We start from the raw sequence: 12,206 nt of genomic DNA, 5'->3' as shown, positions 1-12,206 counted from the left end.
ATGATTTGAAGGCGTGATTTTTATTAATAGTGTAGATGGTTCACCAGCTGCAGTTAAAGAAGTAACAGTATAAAAGTAATTTTGCAAAACGTCTGTACTAAGAAATGAACTGCAACAAAATCTATCCATAATTATTGGTGATCTCATGCTTTTACCTTCAGAAGAATATATAACGTCAGTGTCATTTTTCACGTGTCTCAAAAGCAAAATCACAGCAAAATAAAATAGTATTACAGGTTTATTATGTCTCAAAATATAGGAATATATTACAACAGCATATTTTAAAGAACAATATAACAATAATCTTCAGTTTCTTATTCTCAAAATGGTACACCATTATTTAAAAATATATTACTTAATGTACCCAAAATGTAGTTTCCATCAGATTCCATATAGAATAAATTGAGTTCAAAGAAGCATATCCACCTACCCATTTTATACCGAAACCATTAAATTTTTTGAAGACAACCCAGGAATCTCACTGTTCCGCAATGGTAATTCATTTGGAGACATTGGATTTTGCTGTACACCCTTGTGCATGAACTGCAGCTAAGTGTAGATATGTAGGTAATGTCAGTATAAAATAGAGATGGAAGTGTAAAATGGAACGGCTGTATTGGGGGAAAGAGGTCCCAAGACTGAAATCAGGACTGTTATTTAAAAAAAAAGTGTATGCATTAAAAGGATTTATGTATTACTCCAATAGCAAAATAAAATAAATTAGTTTCTGCAAAAAACGATAGTTGCACATTCACATGCATACACACAGTCACACACACACGCTGATTTTATCAGTCTGTAATAATCTGAGTTTTATGAAATATGTTTTAAATAACCGGAGAAGTCAGAGTTTACATGAATAGATTGTCTAAGGAGAAATTGATATGTTCATTTTTTAATAACTATTCATTTTTTAACAACTCTCTGAGAACTGTTTAAGTGAAGCATTTTGAATCAAGGCAACTCATGATAAAAGCATATATTGTAATCAGCCACGTAATAAAGAGAAAACAGAGTTTGTATTTTCCCATTTTCATAACACTGAAACAAAGGGATGTCCAAAGACATTACATGTGGTTAATTCAAAATAAACATATGGGTATTGGTGCTGACAATGATAATCCGGAATTAGTTGTTCAATTCACAACCACAGGATTTCATATGAGGCCAAAAATTTAGGGAGATTAAAAATTATGTATATGGTTTTAAGAATTATTACAGTTACGATAGTTAATGCTAAAAAAAAGGAAAGATATCCCATCTTAAGCCTCATGATTTAAACCAATCTCCACCTGATAGAAAAGCAGATGGGTTGGCAAGTAGGCTGCAAATTACCCAATGGCTCATTATGAAAGGTGTTTTTCATTGCCTGAAAACAACCATCAGGGACAAGATTTTTGATTAAACAGGTGGCAACTGCTACCTCCCCCATGCCTTCCTTCGCAGGCTCAGAAAACACATCCAAAAAGTGGGAGCTAAATAAAGCAAAGCCCTTCCATACCCTGTCCTCTGTATATTTTGTGTATACATTAATTTGTGTATATAATGGGAAGGTTGTGTGGGTTTTTTGTTTGATTTTTACCTTGTGCTGTTATTATAAAGATATTTGCCAGAGCAGTGTAATAGGTAATAGACTGATATGATTTGAGGTAAGAATGTTGTAGTTCAATTTTTAGTGTTAACTTGGAAAGTCATAGAGGCGAGAGTGTCTCCATAGAATTCCTGTAGCTTTGAGCCTCTTGCAAACTGCAGCTCACAAGCCAAGAAGTAACATACTCCTCCAGTTACACTCATCTTGTTAAAGAAAATAGTTATGACAATTATGTGCAATCTTTTCACTTCTGTTTTCTATCTACTATTTATTTACTTAAGCACTGTTCAATATTTCACTTTTTCTAATGGAGCACAACTTCTAAAAGAAAAAACACGTTTAGTCAAGCAGTTTTGTTTAGGTTTTTTTTCTGTGCCTTTTTCTAAATAAATACCCCGCCACAGTTTTCATTGGCACAATATGACCAAATGTATTTTAGTTTCTTTAACAATACGAAGCAGTTACAGAAGTTCTGGACTTTCTAGCTTTAAAAAAAAAATCTATACAAGGTCTTTAGTTTAAAGTAGTGAAATGAAATTAAATAGATTCCAGTATGGTCAACCGAAAAATTAGTTTGTGAAGTTCTACTGCATAGTGAGGTGACCCATAAAATAAATGGTTCTGAAATTTTGCTCATACAGAAGAAACGATATACTTTTAAATAAATAAGAGCTACTATATACATTATACTGTACATTTAAATGAGAGATGACATGAAATGGAATAAATTTAGGCCTGCCTTGTCATCAGCAAGGCTTATATCTTGACTTTATTATAATTCTGAATAAACCCCTCTGCTTTAGATTATTTTTTTATTCTAGTGGCAGCCACATGAACGCACGACCATATTCCTGTATTTTTTTAAAATAACATTGGAACTGTCATCAAAGTAGAGCACAGAGATTGCATTCAGTTTTGTTGGTGCACAGCATGGCTTTGGTACATGATCAGGGAACATCAAGTGAACCTGAAAGACAGATAAATACATAGCTCATATATCAAACAGCAAGGTACAAGGACAACATCAGTGCAAAACATATCTTTGCAGTTCAGAGAGGGCTGTGGTTACAGATTTTCCTCAGTTAGCAACTTTAAAGCAGAGCTTACCTCCAGAATGTTGCTCTGATTTCAATTGCTCAGGCAGAGTTATACAATAATAGAAGATGGGGAGATAAATGAGGGGGAGCAGCCAAGACACAAAGTTGGTTTTCAGATGAAATTTAGAAAAGAGTTGGAGTTAGGCAGCTGCTCAGGAAAACACTTAAACGTGTTGTCAGTACCATCTCTGCTGAGGACAGTGCTTAAAATGAAGCACAGGCTCAAGTCCCAGGTCTCACCGGGACCCCAGCACGTGCTGAAATGCTTTCCTGTGTCAGGGTCTCAGTGTGGGGGAAAGTCTGCTGCAGTCAGCAAAGGCTGTGCAGGCAAAGGCTCATACTGAAATTGTTTTCAGCCTGTGAAATGGTAAGATGTGCGTTCTCAGACAGCATGAGTGCATTTTAAAGTCTTATCTAGGTATCCGTGTATCCAATTCTACTTCCACTGAAGTCAAAATTAATTCATAATCTGGGTGCCAGCTGGACAGAAGGTTTGGGGAAAGGACTGAGGCAGAGGCGGCTTTATGTTCACTAGGCTGAAATATATCAATGAAAGGTTAAAAAGAAGGAAAAGGGTTTTGAACAGTATCCCAGAATGAACAAGATCTAGTGGAAATATCTGAAAATGGGGGAAATACAAGTTCTTTGTACTTGAAAGAAGGTTGGATGTAATATTCTACACATGCCGAAGACTTGGAAACTGGGGAGGACAGAATAAAGGGAGTTGTAATAGAGAGGGCAAGAGATTATTAAGGCATGGATGAAAACTTCAGCAGTAATAGGTTTCATTTGTATGTTAAGTCTTTGTAAATCTGTTAGAGCCATCTGTCTTGCAGTGATATAAGCCCAGAGCTTTTGCCAGACAACAGAGAACAGTCTATCAGGAAACGATTTTTACATAACTGTTACCATGAGAAGGTCTTTTGAAATGAGCAATAATAAATCCTGAAGTAGCAGTTTAGTAATGGTTTAGACACACATTTAAAAACAGTTTAACAAATGAATAGCAAAGCACTGGAGGAAAGAATGACTGTGCCTTCTCTAGGCAGATGTTTGCCCTGCCATAACTCCTGGTCCCACCAGCCTCTGCCACCCCAGCTGGGAGCTCCATGGACCTGCTAGCCCCACATGACAGTAACGCTCACAGCATTTTCAAGAGTGAGCCTGAAAGTCAGTGCGAGTCAACCCGTTGATCCACTGACTTGCAGGACCAAGAGGTCAGTGCTACTCCAGCACCTGTTCTGAGGGTGCTGGGAAGTGAGAGAGGAGAAGAAAGTTTATATCATTCATTAAATGCAGTCTGTCTGGTATTTATATGCATCTATATTGTCTGTCTGCCTAAGTTCAGTCTCAGAAAAAGAAGAGAGAGAGAGGTACTGGCCCAGCATTTCTGCTATTCTTGTTACAAAAGAAAGAAAAAAAAAAGTTAGTAAAGTTTGGAGGGGTACCAAGGAACAATCACTTCCCAACCCAAAGAGTGGGCTTTTTTAGAATGGTGTAATCAGTATGGCTGGGAGATGATTACATTTGGATTAGGGTGGGGTGTATGAATAATTGTTTCCCAAGCCATCCCCATGTGCACACCTTGTGTAAATCTGAATTTCGTATAATTTAAACCAGAAAGCATTCAACTACTGTTATCTCATCTAATTTATGTGCAGTTAAAATTTAATTAGCCTCATGCTTTTTGGCTGCACAACTGAATGCATATATAGTACATGCAGAGGGAGGCACACAATTCCAAAAAGGCCATAAAAAGGGGGAAAATTTGAGTATACAATTAAAAAAATAGGAAAACCTAAACAAACTTCTTAACAATGGGAAATGACCCTTTTTTGTAAAGTATAGACACACAAGAGAAGGTAGCACTGGGCCACTTCTTCTTTAACAGTTAATAATTGCAGGGGGGAACTCTAACCTGGGGATCTCACTGATATTGGCAACTTTTCTGGGCAATGTTTGCATAATGCTAAACTATGCTTTTGCTGACCTATTTCTTTTCAGCTCAGTACTGCATATATGCTGTTCCTCGTCTCCTAGGCACATTGCTCTGTTCCTTGCCAACTGGCATTTGCTGTTCCCTTTCACCTGAACCCCTTACCACACTTCTATTTATTTCCAGCCTCTGACATTTCCCCTGCTTTTTGTAAATCTTGCTGACTCGAATTCTGGTATAGAGGAATAATGTTGCATTGGTGGCTGGACTTGGAGAAGGTGCATACATGAAAATTTGAATGTATAGGAAAAGGTCTCAGCACATGGTGAGGTTTTAAAACTGACTCTTTCATGTCGAAATACTTGTCATTTTAAGACGCACGATTTGTTTTCTATCAGAAAGAAATAAAACTGTTTGTATGTTTGTTTGTTTGTTTGTTTGTTTGTTTGTTTGTTTGTTTGTTTGTTTCTGGGACTTTGGGGGGTGGGGGTGGTTTGGAGGTGGGGAGATCCCCAAGAGGGTAGTAGCTGCACTCATTCCTGAAAGGGAAAGATTTTTCAGGCCCAGATTTTTTTATGTCAAAATCAAAGGAAAAGATTGCCAACCATGGACAGACTCATCATCATTGTCAGATGGTCAGGATACTTTCCAATCATCAGTTTAAATCAGAGGGAACCTTAAACCCATGTTTAACTAATTGCAGTTGAGTGCCTTGACCTTTCCAGAAACTAATTAAGGATGGCAACCCTTTCCTGTTCTGATTTTGTGTTCCTGCTCTCTCCTTGTATATTATCTCTCGTTTCTCTTCTTCTTAATCATTCTGCTAATACTGGTGCTGTTCAGAGCCAGTTCTTCAGCTGGCATATGTGAAAATTCATGACCAGACATCAGATTTTCAGCATTACATTTAGGCATATTCTAAAGGTCTTGATTTCTGTAGGTTTTCCTAGCCAGCTGCTTCAACTATCATCTTTTTGGCTGCTCCAGTTGATGCACAGGACTAACATAAGAGCTAGCAGAGGCAGAAAGCTGGCTGCAAATCTCCTTTTACATGTACCAGGCAGAGCAACAGATTCAAACACACTTATTTAAAAATTGCATTTGTTAGCCAGGCATGGCTGAACACAGTTTCTTACATGCAAATGCATCTGCTTGCAAAACTTCACATTAAATTAGACTATAAGTATCTCTGCCAGCAGTTGACAACAGAGGTCCACAGACTGGCCAAGTGTCAACATTTCTGGAAGGTATAGCATGTAGATGTTAACACAGAGTTTCAATAAGCTGAAAAAACCTCTTGGAAGTGGGACCAGGGGGCCCCTTTGTTTCTTGTCTACACAATTCTCCAGTATTATGACACAATCTTCTCATCTGTTATTACATTTGAAATGGAAGAGAAACACCTTCCACACAGATCACTCTGGACAGTTCATCCTGTTTCTAGCATAATCATCAAAGCATGTCTTTGAAATGGGTTATAATTTATGCATAAATAATCAAACAGACGAGAGGAGACAGTCCCCATGCCCAGACACAACTGCAAACAGGCAACTACAACATCAGCAGAGGCATACCAGAGTCTGAACAATGGCGTGGTTTGTTGCATTCATGTGGGCATTGAGGGGGAAAGAACACTCTCCATCACAGTAAAACGCAGCATAGCCTTCTGGCGCAATAATCCAATCCTAAAACAAGAAGAAATAAACCCACTCAATTATTTATTTTTTGTCACTCATAGAATTTAAAACTATATTAAACTAACTAAGATTTGTCCAAGGACAAAATGAACCTCAGGATGTGGCATGTTATTTTTTTTTTGACAAAAGAATAAGTATTTGCTTTCTTCATGCAAAATTCAGATGAAATGTAAGTTAAACTTAGAAATCTGTAGTGAATACCAACTAATGAGGCTACAAGGGGAATTAAAGGTCCAAATACATTAATCAGAATACTTTTCTTCCCAGATCAAAAATCTCAAGCACTTCATGGTGCAAAAAAAGGTAGTTAAAATGCATCCTCTTTCTTCACCATACTCAATACCACTAATTGTACTGTTGCGTGAGACTGAAGGTTGCTAGAGATTACCCATTGGAATGTCGCTGAATCATGAATTTTGAGTATTTCTAGAAACACAGGATGGGGAAAAGAGGGAAAATATTTTAAATGTTAATGAAAGCTATGTGTTTAGTTTGCTGAATTCCTCCTTTGGCAGGCAAAGGTAATGGAGGTGCTGTGGGAAAGGCAGAGAGGATTAAGTACCTACTTCTTGGGTTTTGTTTCTTTTTATCTCATTTCACTCTGAGTTTTGCTGGTCAAATATTGTACAGTGTAGCTTTGGCTTTCCAAATGAAACTTTGGAATCTGCAAGTATTTTTTGTGGGAAAAAAAAAATAATTCTTTTCTCTATGGCCACCTTGAATGACTGATCTGAGACCCTTGCACATCTTGGGGTATATCAGAATTACTGTTTCAAAAACTGAAAAAACCTGTTGATACCTGGAAAATTCTGTGATGTACAGAGAGATAATGACTCATTTGTTCCATAGCTTGCATTCAACCCAATCCCACAAGCCTGCTCTGTGGCCATGGACAGTGTTATTATGCCCTGCAGACTTGGGTAAACAGTCTCAACCTACTTCTTCAGGCTGCTGTGAGTACAAATATACTACAAAATACCAGGCAGAGTAATGAGGGCATATGGGAATCTGAGCTAGCTATGTAAAGGATGAACTGGCACTAAAGAGATAGCACACTTTTTCTCCTCATAAACTTGTTCTGCTCCTGGAGAATTGTTTTAAAATAATTCAGAGAAATGTGAAATGCACAGCCATCTCTCAGTTCTTACCTACATATGCAATATGTCTAGGTTATAGGTTGCTGATGGCCTTCTTGTTCTTTCTTTATAGAGAGCTCCTTGCTTTCTGGAAAAAAAACCTAGATTGATCTCTATTTTCTTTTCTCATAATGCCCTGCCTCTTTACAACCTTTTACTATAAGTACTTTTTTTTTGTTACTGTATAGCAGGATGAGTTTTCCCCAGAAATGATATACACTTAGCTATGGTGTTATAAAGAACAATGAGCACTGATCCAAGCTGTAGTTCCCTACAGATCCTACCCCAGTGAAATCTCTCTGACCTGCAGTAGACAGCACTGAACCATGGAGACTTCAAATGCAAATTTCAGAAGTTAATTGCTCAGCCTGAGTATTTTGGTTTCATCTACTGCAAATCTGTTCATATTTTGAGTAATAGTTCAGATTTATCTTTATGTGAATGAATCCAGATTGTAAAGCCAGTAATGTATGCAAACTCTGAAAGAACAGCAACCAAAAAAGGTAAAGAGATAGTGATAGAGTTTAATTACAAAATGCATTTAAAGAATTTGTCTCTCATCAGTGAAATACCAATTACCATGAAGAAAATAGACTGTAAATAATGGGTGTCTGTAAAGCAGATTGTCCCAATTTGAACTGATGGGAAGCAGCATTTATAATCATACCTGCCATCCTAAGTCTCGGAAACTCACGTAAAGTTCGTGTTTCTTACATGCTTGCTTTTGCTCGCTCGTGTTGTAATCTACAGGGGAAAAAAATATTGTTTAGAAGCATTGCTAGAACCAACAAGTTTTAGCTATTTTGAAGCTCCTGAGCAAACTGTACAAAGGAATGGAACAAGCATACTGTCATTTATATTCCTAGGGTTAGTTGTAAAGGCAGTGTAAACTTGGAAATGCAGAATCAGCAGTGTCAGCCTGATACAATTTGTGTACACACATGAAATGATGCAGTTAGCATTAAAGGAAACAGGTTTACTAGGTATCTGTTTGCTGGCTAGCTAGGTAACAACTCTGATCATATGTACGCATGTAATCAAAGGAGAACAAGTGACAGCCTGATCCAAGACATGGGGAAGTCATCTGTATGTTGGCACAAGTTTAACTGCCAGGTAAAGAAAATAGCCCAATTCAAAACATAAGTTAGCAATGGTAAAAATTGTCCTGAAACAAAGAATTTCCAAAATTCTGTTATTTAAGCATTAGCACATATTATACTCCTTCATTTTTTACCATATTTTCTGGAAGTGTTCACCACTTAACGATCTTTAGTTGGTAATACTAACGTAAACAAGAAGACTAAAGGATGCTTTTTAAAGGCCTGATCATTTCTGTACTGTCAGAGATGTGGCAGGATAGGAAGACACAGAGAACCTTCCATACATCCCTCCCAGGACAATTTTAATCCCGGAAAAAATCTAGTACATGTTCCTTACTGTCCCTGAGTAACAGGAAAGGAAGGGGCACGCCTTCACCACATCAGCACCCCAGAGTTGGTTTATGGTGCCATCAGTGATGTATGTGATGGAGCAGGGAGGGCAGGCTGTATCCTCTGGTCCATTTCAAGAGTGCTCAAAGTGGCTTTTTTGGACCAAAATAACCATTCTGGCAGAACAACAATAAACCCCAATGTTGGCTGAAATTCACAACAATACAAACAAAACCCAAACAAGACACTGAAAAAAGTAACAAATCTTCATTTTCAGGAATAGAATTATTTTTTTAGGAAGTTTTTTTGACATTAAAAGACTTGAACTTTGAATGGGAAGGTCTCTATTGAAAAATTAAGAGCGAAGCCTTTTTCACATAAAATGAAAGGAAGGGAGTTCTACAGTCTGTGAGATGAACTGTTGTAGTGCTTCACTATCCTTGCAGAAAACTCTTCCAAATAGCTGGCCTAAAGGTGCTTTTCTGCAAATTTACCAACTGCTTCTTGACAGCTATCCTATTCTATACTATCTTTGCTTCTCTGGGTTCTCTTCAGTTTCTGTGTGTCTTTCTGAAGATATGATGGCCAAAATGGAACACAGTGTGAAATAGAAGGTTTCCTACAATTTCTGGATTATTTTCTAGCAGTATATCCCAGACCAGGAATTTTTCAGCAAAACTACACTGTCAAATGATCACTTTGAGATCCATTTTTTAGGTACTCCAGCCTAGTCACATTAGGATTATGTTCCATTTATGCAAATCAGTGAATAAAGAACAGGTTGGGGGTAAGGAAGGTGATGAAAACTGCAACATGATGGGGATGCAGGAACCATGATATGGTAGAGTTAAAAGGTTCTGAGAGACTACCAAGATCAACAACAGCATTGCAAACCTGGGATTCAGACAACAGATTTCAACTTGTTCAGAGATCTTCTTCACTTGATCTCATCACAGACTAGCCTGGAGGGTGAAGGAGACCAGGAAGCTGGCTGATCTCTCAGGACAACCTCTGAGAGAAGCACAAGGTAAGTAAGTCCACTTTCATGTTCAGGTCAAGCAAGTACGGCACAAAGCCACTGTGGCCGAATAGGAAGGTTTTGACTGAGTTAAAATTCAAATAGGAAGTGAAATCAATGTGGAATCGTGATGAGCTACACAGAAATAATATAAACACATTGCCTGAACAGGCGGGGATGGATGTTAGGAAAGACAACGCTTAGCTGGAGTTGAAACTTGTGAGGGGTGTCAAGGTCAACAAGAAGGACTTCTATAGGTATATTCATAGCAAAAAGAAACACTAAGAAAAATACAGATTCCCTATTCAGTAGGGCAGAGGACCTAGTGACAAGGACTCAGAACAGGCTAAGGTACTCAATGACTTCTTTGTTTTGTTTTTTACTGGCAAGATTTACCCTCAGGACTTTCAAGTCCCTGAGCCTAGTGACTGAAGCTCTAACCACAGTGATAGAGTCAGGATCCACTTAAGCAAACTGAAGATACACGAGTCCATGTGAGCAAAAGGGTTGAATTTCAAGGTGGGGAGTGAGCTGACCAACATAACTGCAAAGTCATTTCCTGCCATTTTTGAGTGTTCATTGTGACGAGAGGATATTTCTGATGATTAAAAAATGGAAAATGTCACACCCATCTTTAAGAAGAGCAATGAGCTTCAACCACAGTTTCTGGGAAGTCTGTGGAGCAAATTCTGCTGGAAGTTGTGTCTAGGTACATGAAGAACAAGGTGTTTGGGAAGAATCAGCACCAATTTACTAGTTCAAACTGTGCCTAATCAACCTGATTGTTTTCTGGGGTGACCTAACTAGCTTTCTGGGCTTTTGAAGAGCACTGGGTGTGTTTACTTTGCTTTTAAGAAGGTTTTTGATATGGTTTCCATAGTACTCTTAGAGACAGTTGGTCAAATATGGTTTGGATAGCTAAAGAATATAACGGGTGGAAACTTGGCTGGGCTGCTGGGCTTAAAGGGCTGTGGTGCAAAGTCCAGCTGGCAGCTGGTTACTAGTGATGTCCCTGAAGAATCAGTACTGGTGCCAGTACTGATTAATGTCTTTGTTAGTAACCTGGACAATAGAACAGTGTGCTCTCTGCAAGTTCACAGAGGATACCAGATCTGGGAGTAATGATCAATCATCCAAGTTACCAATAAAATGTTGAACTGAATCAGATCCAGAAGAGACTTAGTGAGACATCATTCAAAATAGCCACCCAATTTTTACTCTTATTGGTAACATGTTTTTTGAATATGCTTTTTCTGTTGTTTGGTTTGGGTTTGGTTTGTTTTTTTTTTGTTTTTGCTTTTGTTTTTTTGTTAAACAGGCTATGTACCTACTTTCTGTTGAATATACCTGGGCCCCAATATCTCTGCTGAAACTGTGTCAAAAGCTGTGCACAAGTCAAGATATATCAATTTTCAATACTAAATAACTTGTTCTAGTGCCACCAGAGATGTGAAGATAGTTTTTCTAAGCTATAATACCTCAAATCCTCATTCCTTTTTAAAGATGAATACTGCTTTCTTTCATATGGTATTTTCCTAGCGTTCATGAACTGATTCTCAATGACAGTCATTAAAGGTTCTCCACAGCTAATTAGTTACCTGCTAGCAGCTCAGGTACTCTCAGTTACCCCAGGGCATGTAGAGTCAATATATACACCCACATCCTATGGGGGTCCTGTGTCTTTTTGGAGCAGCTAGTGGAAGCAAGGCAGGACATCCTAAGACATGAGTTTTCAAAAATCTGTATGCCTTTAATATAAGCAAACACTCTAAGTCATACTTTGTGCTGAGTTATTGCTAATAATCTAGTATGTTCTGCATGTACATTAGAAGTAAGGTGAAGGGAGTGAAAAGTAAAGGAACTTGAACTTAAAAAACATTGAACTGTGTTTCGTCGATCACTCTTCACAGGGATTTGTATATTGATTTTGATTAATATCAGTGCTCATAGGAGGCAAATATTGAGCTTTTCTGTTTCATCTGTTAGTGGGAGTTTAAAATTCAGTCATATAGAACCCAAGTCACTGCAAAGAAACCTGTGACTGAAAAATGTGGGAAAGAAATGAATATGAGAAAGTCAGGAAAGTCACAATCTGGTTTTAGATAACACCCAAGCAGGCAAACAAAAGAACTCTGAAGATTGTGCTTTTGTCAGTTTCCTCTCAGTCATGACATTCTCATATTTAAGAATGTGTACAGAAGTTTTAGCACCAGAATGTAACAGAAGTCCCTACAGGTAAAGGAGAAAGGCTGAATAATGAATATGTAAGTCATTGCATAGATGTCTTCATTGTCTGGATAC

At 37.9% G+C, this 12,206-nt stretch overlaps 1 protein-coding gene across 2 annotated transcripts in view; it reads right to left on the bottom strand.

Annotated features, from left to right (window-relative positions):
• Positions 1-225: 225 nt before the first annotated feature.
• Positions 226-12,206, bottom strand: part of BMP5 (bone morphogenetic protein 5) — a 60,577-nt gene continuing 48,596 nt past the window's right edge. For both annotated transcript variants that reach the window (XM_040599000.1, XM_040599001.1), the window contains 3 exons: positions 8,125-8,201; positions 6,199-6,309; positions 226-2,558 (listed from right to left, as the gene is read on the bottom strand). In XM_040599000.1, the coding sequence (XP_040454934.1) occupies positions 2,409-2,558; positions 6,199-6,309; positions 8,125-8,201 (338 nt within the window). In that variant the 3' untranslated portion in view covers positions 226-2,408. The remainder of the gene's footprint in view (positions 2,559-6,198; positions 6,310-8,124; positions 8,202-12,206) is intronic.

This window comes from Falco naumanni, chromosome 6 (assembly GCF_017639655.2).
Source record: "Falco naumanni isolate bFalNau1 chromosome 6, bFalNau1.pat, whole genome shotgun sequence".
NCBI lineage: Eukaryota > Metazoa > Chordata > Aves > Falconiformes > Falconidae > Falco > Falco naumanni.
This window is presented reverse-complemented; position numbering and strand designations above follow the sequence as displayed.